The 23,061-nt window shown below is 43.4% G+C and overlaps 1 protein-coding gene across 6 annotated transcripts in view; it reads left to right on the forward strand.

The window, feature by feature from the left end:
- Positions 1-22,401, forward strand: part of rnf220a (ring finger protein 220a) — a 259,438-nt gene extending 237,037 nt beyond the window's left edge. For all 6 annotated transcript variants that reach the window (XM_042428896.1, XM_042428898.1, XM_042428897.1 and 3 more), the window contains 6 exons: positions 3,487-3,676; positions 3,794-3,849; positions 4,123-4,240; positions 12,416-12,527; positions 15,955-16,029; positions 19,904-22,401. In XM_042428896.1, coding sequence (XP_042284830.1) covers positions 3,487-3,676; positions 3,794-3,849; positions 4,123-4,240; positions 12,416-12,527; positions 15,955-16,029; positions 19,904-19,975 — 623 coding nt within the window. In that variant the 3' untranslated portion in view covers positions 19,976-22,401. The remainder of the gene's footprint in view (positions 1-3,486; positions 3,677-3,793; positions 3,850-4,122; positions 4,241-12,415; positions 12,528-15,954; positions 16,030-19,903) is intronic.
- The last annotated feature ends 660 nt before the right edge of the window (positions 22,402-23,061 follow it).

Below are 23,061 nucleotides of genomic sequence, written 5' to 3' on the forward strand. Positions count from 1 at the left end.
TTGCAGGTTGAAATGGCCCAGAGGGATTGAGAAGAGGAGAAAGAGGAGAAATCTCTGCTTTGTAAACGGACTTCAAAGATGGCCGTCTCATGTCTTTGTGCCCGTGTCCCTTTTCCCATCTCTCTTCTCCCTCGCTCTTCTCTCTGACCTGTAAATGGCAGAAAGATAGCGAAGTGACCTTTGACACCCCCTCCTCCCCGCTTCTTAGGGGGTCCCGATAATTGCTATGGTAACGGAATGTCGGCGAGGTCGGTCGATCGGTTGATCCGGGCTGCCAGTCGGCCTGATGAGTCCTTTGATCCTCCTTGCCTCTTCAGATCCGGACTTGTAGTGTTGCTGTGGAGACATGTATGTAGATTGAGTGTCTCCTGCGGGGTTGTCATGAATAATGTAACTGTGGAGGGAGAAAGAAAAAAAAAAAGTGTTGTTACAGTGTTAAGAGTCAACAATATTCAGGAGATGGTTATGATAATGAGACAGACCTGGATTGCAGTGTCGGAGTTCTTGTGTGCGTATTGATCCAGAAAAGAGGTGAAACAGTTTATTGAGCAGCATTGCGCTAGAGGAGAGAGGAAAAAAAAGAGAGAGAGAATACACGATACATGAATGGAGAGAAATATAGAGCCATTAAGGGTCATGGGAGAGGTGTAAAAGAAGCAAACTGTCAAGAAAAAAAAGAAGGAACTGGGAGCGAATAAAGTTAAGAAGTAGTGATTATACTAAAAGAGGAGGGATAAAAGAGAGAGGAAAGGAGGAATGGAAAAGATGAGAGGTGAAGAAGAAAAAGGAGGGGGGGGGGGGCGTCAGTGTATAATGTGAGTGAAAGGCAGTTAGAGTGGGGCTGACCTTTCCCTGGCCAGATTAGATTGGCCTGCCAAGACTGCTTAGAGGGACAGATAGAAGCACTGGGAACACTGACTCTCACACACACACACACACACACACAGCAAACAGGACACACATATACGCACAGTGAACACACTATAGACATGTACAGCGTGCACGCGCACACATCAGGCCACATGAAATCTGCCTGTGATATAGGCAAATTTGTATATCAATAAAAAGACACAGAATATCCATTATCTGTCTTATGAAATAATTAATACTTTATTGTATTTATACTATTTACTAATCCTTATATTTTAAGAACCCAATTCTGTCTACTTGGATTGGGACTATTTTTTAATCCCCTTTTGAATCAGGTCACTTTTTTGGGTTGTTTTTTTTTTTTAATTAATTAACACACATCAGGTTTGTGTAGGTTTTCCATACTTTCTGTTTCAAATCCTCTGAGCCCCAAATCACTATCAAAACTAGTTTCCCCCCCCCAAAACATCACTCACTCAGTATCACTGTTTATTGCCAGCTGTTGTGGCCAACTAGCCACAGGATCTATAGTTTGATCAATTGATTAGATTACACCCCCACCGCCGCCAATACCACCACAACACGGACAAAAAACCTCATACGTGTATCTGTTTTCTCTCATCTCGGTCAATCACTCAGAGCTGACAGATGAGAGGCTCGATGGCGTTCACAGATTATTACCTACCTTAACTGGCTTGGCTGACCCCAGGGCATTGTGGGTAAGGTGGCTCAAGCCCCTGTAGTGTTTGAGGGCTGCAGAAGGCAAGGAGACTGATGAAGATAGTCTTCCATCGGCCGTATAAACGTAAATAAGGACTTCAACTTTAAATATGACACATTAGACTGTATTTTACTCATCACCACAGTATTGTAGATGGAACGACGGCTCTGGAAAGTAAACTCAGTGTAGAGAAAGCGTCTTGGAAAGACGTGTGGGAGTCCAAACTTTTCACGTCTCACTACTTCGACTGTATAATGTAACATGTGCTCCGTTCGCCTTCCGCCCATGCCCTGAAAACCTATAGCCTCAGTAGCTGAGCAGAGCAGACCTGGCAGGCTGCTAGATTTACACTGCGTGGCCATTGTTCCCATATGTTCCCCTCTGCCGCCAAGACCAAATAAAAGTTAAAAGGTCCTTTTTATTTGATCACTAAAAACCATGGGCCTGTTGTAAAACGGCTTAGCATTGGTGGCGCGTTTTATCACAGCGGCTTTCAGTCGTGTTCACATTCTCTCTCCTTCTCCCTCGTTTATTTTTTTTATTTTTTCCAGAGTAAGAGTGAAATGAATTACAGAGTTACTGTAGGTAGGATGAGAAGCGGCGGCAGATGTTTAAATCCCTGAAGATCTGTGGAGACGAGTCCCAGCGGCTGGTTCGCAGTTTGACAAAGACTGCAGTGCTGAGACCAACTGCTAGTTTGGAGACACACACACACACGCACACACTGGGACAGGGGGTTAAATAAGATGGTTGTCAACTCTGTCTAGCTTGTATCTGGTCTCTCTACACACACACACACACACAGAGCACACTAGTCCAGCTGAGAGCTTGTAGAAATTGGGATAGGTGTAAATAAGATGGCTGTCAAGCCTGTCACTGGTAGACACACAGACAGCTTCAGAGTCTTAAGCGAGTGCACACATGCTCACACACACACACACACACACACACACACACACCTCCCTACCTTCAAGTACTCCAATAGGCAAGGGTGTAAGTGACACACACACTCAAACACACACATACCACCTACCTACCTCAGCGTGGTAGACAGACACGGTGTAAGTGACAGGTAGACAGACTCACACACTCTCACACACACACACACACACACACACACACACACCTTCAAGGGGTTGGAGAGACAGGGCCTAAGTGACAGAGGGACAGACAATCTCAAACAAACACTGAAGAGACGCCTTTAAGTGACGGACACACACACACACACACACACACACACAGCCGGTTCTGTGGCTAAGTGAAGCTGAAGGGAGCAGTCAGGCAGTGGTAAGGGTTTGTCTGAGCGTTCATCACTGGGTTTATAGAAGTGCCACTCACACACACACACACACTTTCCCTCTCTCTCTCTCTCTCTCTCTCTCTCTCTCTCTGAAAGATTGATGGGTAAGATGTCAGTCATCATCAGTCTCTTTTCACTTTCCTTCTCTGACTAAATCTTCCTGTTTTCTCTGCAAACCCTTAATTGGTCTGGAAAAAGCTGAAGTCTTAAATAAGCTGAAGTTTTCAAATGTTAAAAGAAGTCTTTTTCCTCTCTTATACAGGTTTATTTTTAATGTAACTGTTTTATCTAAAATTCCTTTAATTTATCTTGCTGCAACTTTAAAATGAGACAATTCTTACTATGATGTTTCATCAAGGCAGATCAGAAACGAAAGCAAACAAAAGACAAAGCCCATGAAGATGTCACTTATAGTTGTGTCATTTGTATTTTTTCATACTTAACTCTCAGATCACTTATAGAACAAACCTCACCATGTCGTGAGAGCGAACAAATACCGCTCTCCACACATAAAAGCAGAGGTTCTCCTATTCCTGCTATTTTGTGTTTAATTAATAAAAGCAAGGCTGACAATTATCTTTATATTATTTCTCAGGAACCGGTTTTGCCACGTGTAGTATCAAGGAGAGCGCGGACAGCGACGCCGACCTCGACGTGGACGGAGACGACACCTTGGAGTACGGCAAGGCCCAGTACACCGAGGCCGACATCATCCCCTGCTCAGGAGCCGGAGAGGACCAAGGAGAGGCCAGGGAGAGGGAGGCGCTACGGGGAGCCGTGCTCAAGTATGAAGTCAAACTGCTAGACAGGATACTTAACCATAGTATTTATAATGTAAATGGATGAGAGTTCCCCTTATACCAATGTGTGTGTGTGTGTGTGTGTGTGTGTGTGTGTTGCAGCGGCGGGATGCCTTCTAACAGAATAACGCCTGAGTTCTCCAAATGGGCCAGTGACGGTAAGCATGACCACTAACTATACTGATATTTACCAAATTTTTACTTTTATTATTATTGTAGGTCTTCATATATAGTGTAGAGCGCTAAATGCACATAGCAATCTATTCATTTTGTCATTACACGTGACACTTAATCCACATGACAAGATAATTTGCCAAGAATTTGTGTTTTCTTCTCACTAGATCTCTTCATTTTTGAATTCAGCTGTGAGGTGTAGTTATAAAAGTCATCTACCAGCATTACCAATGTCGACTCTGTCTTTGTGTCCACAGAGATGCCTTCAACGAGCAATGGGGAAAGCAGCAAGACAGACCCCAGCGCTCTCTCATCCTCCTCCTCCTCCTCTTCCTCCTGCGCCCCGCGCACCTGTAAAAACAGTGAGATCGAAAAGTAGGTTACACAGAAATATTTACACACACACACGCGCGACCACACACGCATGTCATGATCCAGTTGTAGAAAATGACTCTGTCACGTTTCCCCATCGCAGCGTCAGATAGATCACTCTCTCCTGGTGATTCCATGACTTTCTGATGATGAGTTTTCTTACTTGTGGGAGAGTCGACTTGTAGAGGGTCATAAATGATGCATTTTGTGTGGATTCTGTTTTTGCCGTGTGTGTGTGTGTGTGTGACAAGGGGGTCTCTTCAGGTATTGATTTTCTCTGCAGTTGTGTTCTTTCAGAGCACAGAGCTGCCTGAGAATCATTAATAGGGACATAGACACAAGCAGATACTGGGAAAACACTTTTGTAAAGGCAGCAGTGTGGAAACATGCAAATCTTTGTTCACACTGGTGAACACACACAACAGTTTAAACACTGAAACGTGCAGCGATCTGCAGTTTTATCATGATTTTCTAGTGAAAGTCGTTGAGATTTGAAAGACTGAACATCACACATGTCACATTCATACAGGCAGCACTAAATGTTTTTGATGTTTTTTTATGTTTTTGTTTGATAATGACACCCTCATTTGACCAGTTGGACATCAGATAAAGAAATTCACACCAAAATGGAGTTGAATCATTGTTTTTACACACTTCTTACCTGTGTTTTCTGGTGCACCACTCCTGCTGAATATTGTAGAGTTCAGTTTTGTGGTGCTCATTTACTCAAGACACTTAAAGTGGACAGAAACAAATGTTTGAATCCAAGCATCAAACAGAATGTAATAGCAAAAAACTGGCTATGAGCAATTAGAAAATGACACTCAGACATTCTGTAGTGAAAACCACTGTTGGAGTTTAAAAGTCTCAGCTGACTTGGACAAATAACAGAGTAAGTCTGTCCCCTTTTCAAGAAAAAATAGGCCTCTGCACATTAATAAACACTAAGAAACAAATAAGACTTAGTATGTATACAAGTAAAGCAGAAATGCTCCCAGTCGCTGCTCCTTGCTGTGTTACACACACACACACACACACACACTCAGAAGCAGACACACACTATCCATTAGAGCACCCTCAGTGTGAAAGGCCAGCGCTCTGTAATTCCCTCATTTCCATCCCCTCATCCATATTCTCCCACAAGTAAACAATCTCACACACGCACACACACACACACACACACACCTCGTCCCCTGCATGGGTAATAGAGGTCAGCTCATTCCAAGAGCGCGAGGGAAACGTCAGTGGGCGAGCGAGCAAAGAGAAAGAGGGATTTGGTTGATTGGTTGCTTCTGCATGTGTGGCATATTCTCCTGTCCTTTAGCCCCCCGTGCGATCACACACACACACACACACACACACACACACACACACACACACACACACACACTGAGCCGGGGTCAATGTTCTGCTCCCAACCCCTATTTCTTAAAGTGATTTCCTTTGTCCACCTAAAGTGCCTTTTAGAATGCCTCCTAAAAATCACCACTTTGATTTTGTTTTGTTGACCCCTCATCTTCAGTCAGCTCCTTTGGCAACCTGTTTACATAAAAGTGATTGGTGAGTTCATAGAGGCATTTGTCCTGTCATTGGACACCTGGGTTGAAGGCCATATCGCCCGGCTGAGCAGTAAACAAAAGACAGAATGCAGGGATGTTAAAATGCATGTATACTTAAAATATTACCGTTGAAGTAATTGTGTGTTCTTGACCACATGTTTGTTGCTTCACAGAAGTATTATACCCCCCCGCCCCCCTTCACCTCTGGGAAGGCTGCAAGCGATAAATGCTTCATTTAAATGAATCAATCGGCACTTAGTGTGTGTGTTCCCCATATTAAATATCAGCAGAGGGGATAACTGGTGAATAAACAGAGCAGCTTGAGGTGTATTGATCAGAAACAGCACTGCAAGGCTAAATGTGTGTGTGTGTGTGTGTGTGTGTGTGTGTGTGTGTGTGTGTGTGTGTGTGTTTGCTGAGTGAGAGGATGCATTCGATAAGTAGTTGTCATTAGTGTGACCATCCCTGTTTTACTTTGTATGTGTCAGAGAGGAGAGCAGAACAGAACAGAAAGCTAAAATATAAAAAAGGCTCTTAATATAAAGATGGTCTGTTCTGCAGTCAAGGGGCCAAAACAGCAAAGACTTGTGCATCACCCTAGACTGCAGAACATCTGGCAGCTTTAGGCTAGAACACTTAAAGCTGGACTATTGAAGATATTGTCTTCAGTAGATACCAGATCTGCTTAATAAGGTCAGTATCGATGCCAGTACCAATCCAGCTTATCAGATAGGTGCATCCTTGTGGGTGAACAATTCCAGCCATGATTTCCAGCCCAGCTTTCATTTGACAAAGTGCTCACTTACTGGAATAAAAGAAGAGTTTTATATTTAATCATATGCCCCTGATTATCCTGTGATGATTTTGAACCACTATGTGCTTCTTTCTAAGAGCTACATCACATTTTTTTTTAGCTTCTACAAAACTGATATTATGATTTTATGGCCAAAATGCAGGTGTGTGTGTTGCAACATGATGTTCCAGCTAAGGTCTTAGTGGGCACCCAGAGCAGAACATACCTTAATCTAAGTATCCATTTAAAGGGAGCCAACGAGATGCTGAATGATTGCATTGGAACAAGCAGTCAGCTGGCTGGCTGGAACAATTCCCTGCCTCACTCCTCTCCGCTTGCTATAAATGCACGTATTTGTGGAGCTTCTGTGCCCCTCCGTCCCCAAATGAAAATGAGATTTGTCTCCTTTCGTTACATTGATACATTGTACGTGTGTGTATGTGTGTGTGTGGCTTTGCACAGGGCACCAATAGTGAAATCTCTCTCTCTCTCTCTCTCTCTCTCTGATCCCAGATGGGTAATGATCTGGTCGCCTCCCGGGGCGTCCTCGTTCCCCTGCTCATTCCCCTGCAAGATAAATGAGCTCACACACACACACACACACACACACACACACACACACCCACACATACATACATACACGTACAACGACGCTCTTTCTCCTCCAAGATAAATGGCCCCTCCAATGCCGCCAATGCGATTGCTGCCAAATTTGGTGCTCCAGCTGGAACAATGCTGAGAGATTTCCATGTGGTTTCTGCAAATGATTGAATCTGTCCTCAATTTGGAAGTGATGAAGCTGGATTCCTACCCCCCCCTCCACCCACCCAACCACCCACACACACACACACACACACACACACACACACACACACACACAGACAGACACTTTCCAGTCTCTGTCTTTGCCTTTTCCTCTGTCGCCAGGCTGCATTTCTCCCTCTTTCTCCCTCTTTTTTTTCCCCCCATTTCTCTTGTTCGGTTCTTCCCGTCCTCTGTCTCAATTTTTCACAGGCACTTACAAGATGCCCCCCCTCCCCTTTCCCTTTTGCCATCTGAGACCTGCACACACAGACACAAACAGAGACACACACACACACACACACACACACACACACACACACACATCGGGCAGAGGCAGGGGAAATCAATAGTGACTTAAATGTTTTATCATGGTGTGTCAGTGTAGTTAAGGCCTCGGTTAACAGGGTGTAGCAGAGAATGATGCTCTGAAGGGATTTACCGCTACTATTTTCACAGCACATACATGGGAGAGATTTATTTCACACCTGCTGGATAAAATGTTTGCTAAAAATATGGCTCCAAAATAGTTTTTAGAATGAATAGTTACGTAATGTCGTTGTGTGTGTGTGTGTGCGCCTGTGTTGATAGAGCAGTTGAGTGAGGCTGAAATGTAGGTAGACAGTAGATTAAGACACAAGGCTGATTGAGATGGATTGTAGAGGTCTTCAGCTACACACAGACACACACACACTAATGAAATGAGAAATAGCCCCACACTCGTTGGGGACAGAGCACTAAATAGAGGGGAGGCAGAGCCATCTATCTGTCTCTGTCTGGCTTTCTTGCTGGCTTTTTGCCATTGGGATGAGTTGAGATGGAAATGCACTGCAATTTCACTTTCTTTCACTCACACACACACACACACACACACACACACACACACAAGCACACCAACCAAAATGCCCTGTGGGGCAGTAACTATGTTGGAGTAGTAGCATGTTTTAGTCAATGGAAGTTGTATTTTAGTAATGGTTCCTTAAGTTTTATGATGCCATGCCTTAAAGTCATGGCCACAACTTCAGTTTAAACCTACCGAGCCAGAGCCTGGTCCCACTGCTTACAAACACAACCATGTATGAACACAGAGTAAACAGATGTATATACAGGTGGCAGATTATAGAATATACAATATTGGAATTAATGTTAATTCCAAAAGCAACTTGACAAAAGGCCAAAATGAAACTTTTGGTTGTTATCTGGTGAGCTGATGTCAGTACTCTGCCAAAGATAACACAACTCCATGATCACAAATGGAGGGCATGTTTTTCAGCTTAATATGACCAACCGAGCAGTGATACGACATTCAACTTTTAGAAAGTTGCCGTCCTAGCCAACAAAAAAGGATTACAGTTATCAATGGAATGTTTGACATTTAGTCATCTATTGCTTAACTCATTTACAAATGTTGAAAGCTAAACCTATAGATCCGATTAGGTGTTCAAAGCCACTCAGATTTGCTAAAATGCCATCAGAACCCTAACAGACCATGCAGTTCACAGCTTTTGGGTTTAATTCTCCATGGAACTTTTGCAGCCTGCTGTAACATACCTATGGCAAACCTATAGATGTTCGCTCTGGTCCAGATAAGTGGATGAGTTGGTAATTTGATGCGTTTTCCCCTTGGTTCAGTTTCTTTTCACACAGAAAAAATTCAAGCCACATGAGGCGGGAGCAAGAATATAAACAAAGGAGGAAGGTCCCAAAGAAGGTCCTCTAGCCAAATGCAACGCTCTTCATTACGCTAGTCCATGTTGGATCTTGATTCACTCTCTGGCTAGCTGCTAGCAGCTGTTGGGAAACTCCTGGGAGCCTTATTTATTGAAACGTACCTTTATGCTGAGTAGGAGCTCACTCAATCAGACTATTCTCGTGTACTTCTTGACCCATGTACACCTTACATTTCTGGTTGTAATCCAACTTGAATTGTTAGTTTGTTTTCGCAAGTCCACATGACACGTTTGCTAAGCCTTGGTCCCAGAGTCAGATAAATTTTCAGATTTTGGCTCCAAGACTTGAAAAGGTTGAAATCCCCTGAGCCAGCTTAAATCACTGACACACACAAATAGCACAAATGCCTTAAACTCAAGGATATTACTTGTGGTTGTTGCTGGCTGTTGATCTCTCTGCATGTCACATTCAGCCCTAGAGAGTTGTCTTTCCTTTGCTTGGCCCTGTGATATCATCCTGTTCTCCTTTTTACCTCCATTAAATCTCTGCACCTCCACCATCCCCTTACTTCCCTCTCCACCTCTCTGTCCCCATTTAGATCGCCACAGCCGCATAAAGATAAATTAACGTGTCTTTTTATAGCATCGGGAAATTAAACTTTTTGAATGTGGTTTTCTATAAATCAGCCGAGCTTAATGAATATTCATCAGAGAGATAGAAAGAATAATAGAGGGGATACGGGAGTGATGTTGGGAGAAAAGGAGTTATAATTTAATTTTTAAGAGTAAAACATTTCTTTAACTTGCTTTGGACAAGGAAAGGAGAACCCCTTGGCAGAGTTTTGTGGTTGACTGAGCGTTAGAGGGATTTATTGGAGCTGTTAAAAGAAAGAGACAGCCTTGTTTGAGGGACAACCACATCCAGTCCCGTCCAGTCCAGAGTCCACTGCTGCTTTATAAGCTAGCAGGCTAATCAAGGCTAAATGGCTTTTTACAAGCTCAGAACTAATAAGAGGAGAGGGTAAAGCAGTTTATAGGGCATGGAGTGGCGAGTCAGGCTAGGAGTCTCAACGAGGTCTTTATAGACACAGGATGGTGATGGGGTTACAGGGAGGAGCTACAGAGGGTCAACTTCTCCCAGAGACCTGGTAGAGGACACCGGACCTCCTGCTACGTCCTGATCCTGCAGATCAGTGTCCTTTAGAGGACTTCAAATCCTTGTGAGGACAATCCAACATCAGGCTGAAACGTTCCTCAGTTAGACGAGACATCACCACCGGCCTCAATAATTGAGCCCAACGAGTACTGGATTTTTATTTTTTTTTAACAGGGAATGTCTGATACATTAGTATCTCTTTTTAGAAGTTGTGAACTCTACAGATGTGTCACATGTCAGAGTTTTCAGAGACATTTTTTATGCTCTTAGACAAGTTTCATGAAAGAAGTTTAACTAAGATGATAATAAATTTATCTCTGGCACAGAACAGTGAGTGAAGAATTCTGGTGATGGTCAGACAAACCTGAAATGTTTAATTTTAATTTAATCTTCAATTTATTTTAATGAGCTTGTTTGAAGATTGGAATCAAGGAGGTTAGATGTAAAAATATTCCAGTTGCATACAGCGAAAAATGATTAACAGAACTCCAGCTTGTAGGAAATTAAGAAAGTCCATCCTTGTTTACATTCCCCTGTAGCTTCTGCTGTTTGAGGATGCAGCAAATGAAGCCATATCCTAGGCCACACACACACACACACACACACACACACAACCACATATCGTTATCTTTTGCACTCACCCTCCTTTCCCTCTCTCTGCTTGCCCATCTCCATCCAGATCAATACCATAGATCAGCTAGCTATCAGGCTGCAAAATGACCACATCACCATAAACACACACACACTCTCCCTTTTTAACACACACACACATACACAGCACTATTGCATCTCGCCACAGAATGAAAGGATGGCTATAATAAACACCGGCTGGCTTGTCCCGGCCTCGTCTCCCTGCACCAAATCATCATCATCATCATCATCATCTGCGTTGCGGTCTGTGCGTCTGCCGTATTGATTTAGTTATGGCTGCTTCATATGCTGTCGGACAGTGTTAAATGCACATTTTCTGTTATCATGCTACACATTAATCAGAGGCTGCTTAGAGGCAGGAAGAAAAGGAGGATTGTGAGCGTAATGAAGTGGGGGGGGGAGCTCAGGGGAGAGAGAGATGGAGGAAGGATGTGTGGGGAAAAAAGAGATGCAAAAACATAACAGAGGAGATGCAGAGGATGAAAGGTGAACGAGAGGTGTAAAAAAAAAAAAAAGACGACAGAGCATTTAAGTTAAAGTTGAGAACAGGGGAGATCTGAGGATGAAAAGGAGGTGGGAGTCGGAGGAATTGTTAAAAGATGGTGGGAAAGAGAGAGGGAGGGGGCCGGAGTTGTAAATCTGTTGTGAGATGGGGCCTTTGAGGATACAGCGGTGTTAAATAGAGGGATGTCATACTATATATTGGACAGAGAGGGAGAGTAAGAAAGGGTGGGGGGGGGGCTTTAAAGATGCCCAACTGTGTATTGAGCTGCAGTGACAGAAGGTGATGATGAAGAGGTGTTCAATAGAAACATGTAATACTACATACTGAGTGACAGAAAGAGCAGGTTTGCACAACAGAAAGGTCCATAATGTAACGGCAGTGAATGAAAATCTGTGAAGAATCGACACACTTGAATAAAAATTACATTCTCATTGGAGGATTAACCACATATTTAAATATAGCAGGATCACAGAATAATGTAATTGATTGTCAAGACTTAAGATATTAAAGGACCAGTGTGTAAGATTTACTGGCATCTAACAGAACAGGCTCGGCAGAAATGGAATATAATATTCATAAGTATGTTTTAATTAGTGTATAATCACCTGAAAATAAGAATCATCCTCATCCGTCCTTTATATCTACATAGGTAGCGGTTCTTCTTCTATTCTTCTGCCATGTTGCACCGCCATGTTTCTACAGTAGCCCAGAACAGACAAACCAAACACTCTGCAACCTCACCACTAGATGCCACTAAATCTCACACACTGGTCCTTTAATATCAACCACCAAAAATGTAGAGACTGTTTTTTTCTTGAGATTCAGCCAATTCCTGTTGTTTTTATGTATCAATGTAAACAAAGAACTTTTCAAAAATGACCGGGAAGAACTGGTATGTAGGTCTTTTCAGCCTTTTCAGATTCATCAGACTTTCTCATTGGTGGCTGGTGAGGAGTTTCACTGTGTCATACCCATCTGTACGTCTTGTAATATGAGTAGTAAACATTTCTCCCTCTCTCTTTCTTTTTCTTCCTCTCCCCCAGAGTAACGGAGGAGGAGTCCACGGCAACCACCATGGAGGCTCTGAAGGCTCGAATCAGAGAGCTGGAGAAGCAGATACTGAGAGGAGACCGATACAAGTGTCTCATCTGCATGGTGAGTATAAAACGTTATGATATGTATAAGACTTCTAAACTTTCATCAGCAGTGGTTGAAGGGACTGGCAGGTTGTGCTTGGGTTAGTAGTAGTAGTAAATAATTTTCCAGAAAGCCTAGCAGCAAAGAGGATGTTGCTCTTTGCTCTGTTGAGCCTAATGAACAGCAGTGGAGCAGCCTGTCCCATGTTAGAAGCTTCTTCAGTATCCCACAGCTCACTGCACACTGAACAGTTTTTGGAAGGAGAGTTCAGGCGTTTCTTATCAGCTCATGACCATGTTTAGCAGGTATTTGCATTGGGGAGGAGGTGCAGCTTCAGCCTGGTCCTCTACTTCTTTTGAAGGCTTCACACTCTCTCTGAGGATCTAGTCCCTGAAATAATCTAATCAAACTGATCACTCTCTGCTTCTCTAAAGGGATGCAATTCCCACTACACTCCCCCTAGCCCTCTCTACTCAGATACTCTGTACAGTTCTTCAAGTAAAACTCCACACAGAGTGAATTACTGTGACCAGACTGCAAATCTTGGTCTTCTAGTTTCCAGCTTTGGTTAACAGACACCCATATTGAATAACGTTAAGTGTATTATGCTGTATGCTGGATAAGTGTGCATGTAGGAACTGTATGCATCTCATTTCCCTCAGCTTGTGGATACTTAAGCAGCTTTCTCACTGTTTGAGTGCAGGTAGTGTTGTGTTGCTGTCGTGTTGTGGAGGTCGCAGCTCCTGCATGGCTTTGCAAGTCAACTGAATGTGTGCTGGGATAAGAGACTGTTGTGCTTAAAGGTTGCGTTACCAACTGATTTGAAGCGCTTCATATGAGGAATACAGAACAGCCTCAAAATAGACAGGATTCTGACATATATTCAAATTAAAAATATATATCCATGAACAGACAATGAAAGTAAAAGGTTAAATCTTGAAATGGGTAAAGAAGTATTGCAGTGTCGAGTGAGAAGATGCTCCTGAGCCCGAGCTTGTATTAATGATTGATTGGACTCACAGATCAATAATATAGGCCACATGTTCATCCTTGACAATATCATGCAGATATTGTCAATATTCATGTTCATCAGGCGCTTCAGATACAATTACACCTGCAACCCCCCCCCCCCCCCCCCCCCCCCCCCATCACATGTGCGCCCCACTTTGTGTCAAGTATCCATCCTGTCATGGTTGAAGCTTGTGGACAGTGCAGCGTCGGCATCCTGTGCTCGTGTGTGTGTGTGTGTGTGTGTGTGTGTGTGTGTGAGGAGCGGGTAATTACCAACGCCTGTGCTTCCTAAAGGTCGCTGGGTGCCTGAGGTGACACGGAGGGCAAGGCACAGCAATCGATCACTCACCACCCCATGGACACACAGCTCTTCTCTGCTCATCTGTCACTGTCGCTCATCAAACACACACTCACACACACACACACAGGCACACAGAGGAACACAAATATGTGCACAACACTTACACACACACACACACACAGACTAATCTGTGTGTGTGTCATTAACTTGTCAGTGTGTGTGAACTTGAAGTCATCAGATTAATCTCACTAGTTTACAAGTAGCAGAAACATGTGGAAGCTCTCAGCAGTTACAGCTCAGTAACTGGGATACACTGACAAACGCCATCGCTCTCAAGTCTTTTTTTTTTTCTGAAGGTTTTCTCAGAATTACCTTCATGGATCATAACTCTCCAATGTTCAGGTAGTCGTACATTAATGGAAAACAAGTGCTCTCCTGCCGAAGCAAACTTGGCTCAAGTTATTGTCGAGCTGCATGCCGTTCAGTCTCATCTGAAGATTTCTACCCCCATCTGCTGGTTGTTTTAGGCACGGTCACCTCTGAAAGTGATGATGATGCAGTTGCATTAGTTCATACCATTTAAGGCACAAAGAAAACTGTTAAAATTTGTAACACTGATGCTCGGCAAGACTACATGTGAAGTGACCAAGTAACTCATTTTTGTGTAGTGACCCCTTCAAACTAAGGATTTCAGCTTATATTTTATAATAAAACTATCCAGGTTAATTATAGTTATCAGTAATACTTATAGTTTATTTCTCTCTGCATTGACATTAAAGGCAGATACACTGGGAACTGTTGTTTTACATTTTGGATCACGGAAACAGAATTATACCATCTCCCCCTGACAAGAAAATGCCTCATATCACTCTTCATAAAAACCTTTACACTGTTATAACATTATGATTACAATTCACATCAGCATCATTGCAATAAATACCATACACACTCTCATCAAATCTACCGTAGCACATTTTTGTGTCAGTTGAAGTCACTGGATAAGGAAAGCGTTTAGGCCTCTGTCAGTATTCAAATGTCATTATCTGCACCTCCAGTCCTAATGAAGTACTAATGAATCTGTGCACTTTGCAGCATCTATTGCATGAGATATCTTAAAGATCCTGAGAGAAACATACATTGCATACAGTGATATTCATTGTGGTGTAGAATATAGCCCGAGTGACTCTTGTTGCTGTGTAAACAAGGGTTTCCTATTGATTTCAAGCAACTTAGCCAAGTCATCAAGTCATCATTGTTTTATGTGACAAAGTCGGTGTGAAGAGAGAAGTGTTTCCTCATCGCAGTTTGTTCATTGGCTGTCCGGCTGTCACGCTCTCACATCTGTGTGCGTGCGTGCGTGCGTGTGTGTGTGGGTCTGTGTGTTTGTCAACACGCGTGTTCATATTGCAGTGTGGGTGTATGCATGCGCGATCAGTACAAGCCCGCCTCTGTGATTAGCTGCCACCTTTGGGCCCCTCTCCTCTCCCACCCCCACCCCTCCCTTCCGCAGAGGAAGCCTGCTCTCCAGTCAGGCGCGGAGATCAAGAGGCTAGGGGCGTGGCCAGGGCCCCGGCCACTGGCCAATGAGGTCGGAGAGAGGCAGCCTAAGTCCCTCCCCCTCGGCCTGTACTGCCTGTACAGGGGCCTTGTGATTGGTGGCTACGGCAGCGGCATAAAGAGGCTCCTCCCACAGCCCCTACGGAGGGTAAGGCACCTCCCTCCCTCCTCCGCTCCTCTCCCCCCCTCCCCTCCCTCCTCCTCCTCCCTCATCTCTGCGTTCTTTTCGAGAGGAAAAGAAACAAGACCAGGTTCATTCATGGCTTCCTCCCTCATCTTCTCCCCCCTGTGCCTGCTTCCCTCCGTCTCTGCTCGTTGCCTGCCTGATATCGTGACTGTGCGTGTGTGTGTGTGTGTGTGACCTGCAGGTTGCCGGTTCAGTTGCCCCCCCTCCCCCATGCTGCCTTGCTCAGTGACTCTGTGGCTGCTGGCTGTGTCGTTCAATGGTTGGTGGTTTGATGCTGTTGGTGGGTCAGGGAATGTACCGTGTTGTTATGTTTGTTGTTTACTAAGTGGCCTGGCATGCGCGTGCATCCCGTGAACTCAGTGTCATTTCTTCTTCTCTTCTTTCTCCAGGACTCCTACACGATGCCGCTCACCTCCATCCAGTGCTGGCACGTCCATTGTGAAGAATGCTGGCTCAGGACTCTGGTACGCACCAACTCTCACACTTGTTCACACACACTTACTTCTCCGCGCTGTAGGGCAGCTCATGACATGCAGTTATTGCAGCCTCATTTCATAGTCAGTGAGTTTCTCTCTGTATCCGTGCCCCATAGGGAGGAACTAAAATGGAATATTCCCCAAATGACCTGTTCTTTCACTACACACACACACACACACACACACACACACACACACACACACACAGTCCAGGGCAATGCAAACACTTTGACTCTGCAGTAGGGGAAAAGCTTAAATGGAATGGTCCCCAAAAGGCTTGTTAAAATGTTGGAATAAAGTGTTCAACCTTAACCTCCAATGAGGTTTACATAACGCCTTGGGTGTGCACACATGCGCACGCACGCACACACACACACACACACACACACACTCAGGTCTTGTTGGTTATTAGTTAGTCTAATATATTCAGTAGTGTGTAATTATCTGGTGTTAATGTGGTAAATGGAGCGCAGAGAAAAACAGTGTTTCTGCTGCTGGGAGGATAAAACGTCTCCTCATTTGCTTTCTCTGATTTCTTTGCCGTTATCTCTCCTTTCTCACGCCTCCGTGACTTCCCTCTTTCCTCACCTCATCACTCTCTTTCTCCTGCAAGCTTCTTCCTTCTCACCTGCGTAGTTATAAACTCTTAAACACCGTCAGTTGCCAGTTTTGACACAAGCTGGGAAACAATTATCAAACCATTCCCCACCATTAGCTCCTCTTTACATTACACTTTAAATTAATAATATTCTCACAACCAAACTCAGAGAGAGGGAGGTGCATACATTAACATATACAATTAAAGAACCACGTTAAGAGCTTTCACGGTGTCAATCACTATTTTTTTCCAAGAATAAAATCTACATGGTGTCAGGTCCAATACTGAAAGTTGAAGCACAAATCTGTGTAATGTTTTAGTCAGATCCTCAGCTATGAAGCAGTGAATAAAAGGCAGCTGATAAACACAAAATATTCCAGTAATTAGTGTTTTATTAGCCACAGTAAAGCTGCATCACATGGATTTAGTGATGCAATGTTGGTCTCTCCGTCTGCTTTGGAATATTGTTTCATAATAAGATATCCTAAAAACTAATAACCCCGTAGCATCTTGAGCTAACATAGCATGATAATATGCTATCTGTAAGCATCTTCACACGGTTGTTTACAGTAGTAGAGCACGGGCTGCCCTCTGACATGTTACGTTACATGAAAGCACATCGTTCTCTTAGATTCTGGATCAACTGCTCTCATTTTTATCTCAGCTGATTAGTTTCCACATGTTAAGGATTGCCGCCCTTATACCGGATTAATCGGGAATTTAGATGTGCTAATGTGTCTGGAACATGCATCCAATTTAAAATCAATACTGATTGATGAAGGATCTCATGTGGGCACAAACAGAACAGCAGTCTGTGCATGTTTTATAAATGAGGTTTAGGATTTCTTTCCTTTTTGTTTTCGCTTTTTACCAACAAATTTAAGAGACGTAGTAAGAAAACATTCTTGAATGAGGCCCATTGTTTCCATCAGCTATATACCTGTACACTGTGTGTGTGTGTGTGTGTGTGTGTGTGTGTGTGTGTGTGTGTGTGTGTGTGTGTGTGTGTGTGTGTGTGTGTGTGCGCGCGCACACTCATGCACACTGCCGTCACTGGTCTAATGAATGGGACACTAAACTCATAACCTGGAGACAGCTATAAAAGTGGGAGGGCCAAAACTGATCAAAGTAAATGCCTGGGAATCTAGTTAACGTCAGCCCAACCCCTCACCGCTTTAATGAGCCAGGCAGCTGGAGGCAGCGTGACGGGCACACACCCACGCACACTTAACGCCCACACTAAACAGAGCGCAGAGCTTCGACTCGCAAACAAACAACACAAACGTTCCCCTCACACAGTGTAGGAATGAAAAATCGTCTCAGATGCATATTTCTCTTTTATCACGGAGCATCACGGGAACGTGACAGGTGTCTCATCAGGGGAGGTTTAGAGACATCAGAGAATATCATGTTTTACAGGAATGTAGCATTAGATTCACATATTTATTTGGTTTTGCATTGCAAAAGTACCATAATATACCAAAACTCAGGCATTGTAATCAAAGCCTGTATAGTAAAATCTCATTGTGAATGAATTTCAGACCATGAGTAGAATCCCAAATTCTTCTACTCATCCTCCCTCTCTCATCCTTTCTTCACCTCCACACTTTTCTTTCCCTTTCTTCAATCTCTTGAGACGTGAAGAGACAGTTTAGGGCACTCCGGAGCCAGAAATCCTCTTAGCGAGAGTGTGTGAGATCTGTCAGACCCTTCGACCACCCCAGTCCTCTTCTGTGTGTGTGTGTGTGTGTGTACGTGCGATGTGTGTATTCCCTCAGCCTATGCGGCCACTCCAAAGAGTTTATTCAGTGGTTTACAGGAAAAGAAGCCTATTAATCTTTTGGGGTCAGACGAGCCTGAACATTTGTAGTAGTCAGCGTGGATTTGGAAAGCACAAGCAGTCATGAGATCTCTTCATTCTGTAGCACACATGTTAAATATCACACACACACTGTTTCTGTGAGATGGACTAAACTCACATAGTCCACGTTTCACTCACCTTGTACACACATAACAGTGGACTGACTAAAGTCTCCACATACCAGAGAGATACTTTTGTGATGGTCAATTTATAAGCATGTAGCCCAGATATGTCTAACAGGTGACTTTTCAGAGGGGTGTGATATTTAGAATGACATGTCATTGAAGCTTTTTTTTTTTTTTTTTATTGTAATTACTAGCAAGGTTCCTATTTTGACATAAAAGAAGCAATAGCCACAGCTTCCTCTCCAAGTTAACTCCAGATGTACCGCTATACTTGAGTTATTTACATAATCTATTTTGACATTTATAGTTATTCATACATGTGTAGCCAATTGAGAATAAGCACAGTAAAAGCAGCTGGCAGGAACGCGCCTGCAGCCAGCAGTTATTAGCCAACGCAAGAAAAGAACGAGCCAACGAGCAAGCGGGAACGAGACAGAGAGGTGGAGGACAGTGGTAGAGACCACCCAGTCAGAACGTTGTTCTGCTGTCAGCCCTGTGTTGCATATTATCACCTGCTGCTTTACTGCAGATGGCATACTATCAAAGCAGAGCCGAGGGAGAGGAGGAGGAGAGCCGAGAGGGAAGGTTGCGAGATGGTATTCGGCAGCAAACAGGAGGGTTGAGATTAAGGAAAGATAAGGTGGTAGTTTTACTCACCTGTCAAACACCGGTAAACTGTCAGGAGACACATCGTAATATAAACATGCAGCTTTTATACAGATCAGTTGTATTGCAGAGTGAATGATCTCGGTTCAGTGTGTGTTTCCTGCTAACAGCCAGATCCAAAGTCATCCTGTAGGGCTACAACTACTGACTCTCTGATTTACTGTAGTCTCTAAAGATCTGACATCTAAAAAATGCTTGTTTAGTCCACTCAACAATCCAAAACCCCCATATTCAAGATATTGAATGTGCAAATGTATAAAAACAAGAAAAAGCTAAATCCTCACATTTCAGAAGCTAGAACCAGCAAGAATTTGCCATTTTTGCTCGATAATTTCATGAGTAGTAATAAAACTGTCAAAACTGTTGTCAGTTAATTTTCTGTTCGTCCACTAATCGAATAAATGAGGGATTGTGTCAACATGATAATAAAAATAATGAAAGTGAAATGAGTAGTTCTAAAATATAATTCTCAGCAAGAAAGATCTTTTTCCAAAAAAATATCCAATTGTTCCTTTAATAACTTGTGAAATTGCATTTATAAGTGATCCAGATATCACCATGTTTTTCAACAACCAAGCTAACTGTTGTGTCTCCACCCATTGTTCCTCACAGGGGAACAAGAAGCTGTGCCCGCAGTGCAACACCATCACCTCACCCGGAGACCTGAGGCGTGTCTACTTGTAAAGAGCACACCCCCCTTCCCCCCGTTTCTTCATCCTTCCAATCCATTCCTCCAACATCTTGGATTTCCTCTCCCCGATCGATCGTCATTTGTTTTTTCTTTTCTTGCGTCCCGGGTCGGTAGCCCCCCAAAAACCCTCCAAGAGCCCACGAAGACAAGACGGGCTGTCTTTGAGACTCTGGCTCTTTCGGGGGGGGGGTTGAAACTGGCTTGAATTAATGACTGGAGCAGCGCTCACCGGCCGTCTGGCTGGCTGCCTGACCACCCACAGAAAAAATGAAACATGCAGACACGCTGCAGTCCTGCAGGTCAACAGGCTTGATATGACTCCCTTTACATACTGAAGGACTTTTATTCAGTGGAGAGCCTGATAGACCCAGCTAAGCCCTGCTGAGACCTGGAAGCTTCACCCTGCTGGAGCTGGACCTAAAAGGAACTTCTTAATACAGAATCTAAAAACTGCTTTTTCCCCCCTTCTAGCTCTTGACATTTCAGTGGTGCTGGACAACGGGCTCTACCCTGATGACTTGACAGAAAGCTGCTTTTTGTTTGTTTTTCTTCCTATTCCTGGCAGAGAGAAAACTCTTATCTTCATGCCCCTGTTGCTTAAGAGAATTAAAAAAAAGGGCCTGTCCACTAAAACTGAGCTTTCAACCAAACTGAGAATAACCTCACCACCTTGAAAAGGAGTTTGACACTCCTCCTCCTCCTCCTTCTCCTCCTCCTCCTCCTCCACCTCTTCTTCTCGCGAGCCCTCCTCTCCCATCCTCCCCTCCCCTCCTCCCTCTTTCGTGGTGTTCTAGTGAAGTAAACCAAAAGTCTCCCCCCCACCTCTTCCCAAAACGCAGTGCAAGCACATGTAATATAGTTCTATGTATGTTTACAATGTTGGGTGTAAATGACATAGAGTTCACACACACACACACACATGTACACACATAACGCAAATACATGCACACACATTTACCATCAGCAGACACACACAGAAGTATATAATATCAAAGTCCTGTTTTTAGTTGGAAGGGTTTGGGAATGATGTTTGGGGGGGAAAAAATGGCTGGAATAAAAGAAGCCTTCTGTATTTTTAAAAAGAAGATCATTTGAAGATCCGTTGAGGTTTTATTTCACTGTACAGGAATAAAAAAATTAAGTAATAATAAACTACTCGAGACTAGATGGTCAAGATTTAGGTGGTGTAATTTTTCTGCAGAGTACCTTGAGAAACTATAGATCTGAACATGAAGCAAGGAGAGATTTTTTTTTTTTTGTTAGTTTTATCGAATGGAGAGATTCCTATTGCCCAAGACTTACTGCGAACTAGCAGAACGATGGAACTGCTCTTTAGTTGCAACAATGTCCAACTGAGCCTCTTCTTTTAACCTCCATCTGTGCTTCCTCTCAGTTGGGAGTAACAACATGCTCAGATCATAGTCTAGACACTTTTTATTTTACCCCTACATGTCTCAAAAGAAAGCTTTTTCCATTGTTCTCATACTGCTATGCTGCAAAAAGGTCCCAAAATGGCAACCCCCGAAGGGCAGATTCTTTCTGACTATAATAGACAAGATGGATGGCCAAGACTGAACTGGCAACCTCCAGACCCGCAACATCCCCCCATCCCCCTCCCCTCCTCCCCCCTCCCTTCCCTCTACGGCAGCAGCAGCCAAGGTGGTGGTGTGCTTTGTGTTTGTAAAACTATGTATTCTGTGACGTCTGTATTGTTGTAAGAAATGCTGAAAAAAAAAAAGAAAAAATAAAACTTCTCAAATATCACGAGTGGTCCTGTTCACAAAACCTGGGCGGTAAAATAAGACATAGTGAAGAAAACTGTTCCTATGTTCACTGAAAAAAAAGGTGAGGAAGATGGCCTTAATGCAAAAGAGACACATTCTGTTCATGTGCATTTTCATCTCAGTGTCAGTAGTGTTCGCTCTCTCAAAGGGACTTTTTTTACATCTGAAGTTGAACATCTCCATCCACTGTGAAATAATGTAAAAAGCCCAGAGTTGAAACATTCACCTTTTGTTTTCAGAGAGAAATAAACGGGGTCTGGGATCCTTCTTCATGACAAGACGAATAATTCTGGGGCGAGTAAGGCATGAGTTGATCAGCTGCGATGGCTGAGCTCATCTATATTGATGAACCTTTCATTTTTTTAGCTTTCTTCCCTTTGGTTTTAGCTCATTATCTAGCTGCACATCCTGGTAGAGTAACACTCAACAGGATAAACAGGATGTGGTGCTACGCTGTTGCTTTCACGGTGTGATTCCTCCAACCCTCGGTTGATTCGAACCTGCCCCAAAGATGACAAATTGCACAAGAGGATTGTGTCAGAACTAATTTGTGTCTTGTATATTCTTGGAAATGGTACATGTCTTTCCCGTTTGTAAACTACATTTGACATTAATTAAATGATTGTAAATCTCAATTAGCCCCCTTGGCTTTTCTTGTTTCTATTCCCCTTATCGCTGTCAATGCATGTGTGCCAAGGAAACATTTCACTGTTACTTTACAGTTATTCTGCTTCAGAGGTCTTTGGGAGTCTGAGCTAATGTTTGTACTGGTAGCTTATGTCATTCCTCCATTATTGCTTTCACTTTTAAATCTAATGCAACTCCTCAAAGGAACTGGGATGCCTGAAAAATATTGCAGCCTAATAAAGCAGCTGTTCAGCCACCCTCTTTAGCTACCGGGAACAAAGATAATGCAGCACACGTGGGTGTAAGTCATGTCAAGTCAAGTGGGACACAATATAGAGATTAGAAAAAGTTTGAGCAACGTAAAGGGGGACAGCAGCTTTACACATCAAAGTTTATTAACAGGTGTTGGGGAGTACAACTGCATATGTGAAAAAGTTTTATAACACCTTTTGTGACTCCAGACTATGGAGGCCAAGAACGGCCATGCTTGCAATTTTTTTTTTTTTTTTAATGCCGTTATCCTGAGATCACAAGTTAATCAACCCATTATCATGGAAGAAAACAAAAGGTTGTTTCCTCTTATTACTTAAAATGTTCATCAGAGATCAAGAGTGACATGCCAGTATGACAACTTGACAACTGTAGCAGCCATAGACTGTAAAAAATAT

Source organism: Thunnus maccoyii, chromosome 12 (assembly GCF_910596095.1).
Source record: "Thunnus maccoyii chromosome 12, fThuMac1.1, whole genome shotgun sequence".
In the NCBI taxonomy this organism is placed as follows: domain Eukaryota; kingdom Metazoa; phylum Chordata; class Actinopteri; order Scombriformes; family Scombridae; genus Thunnus; species Thunnus maccoyii.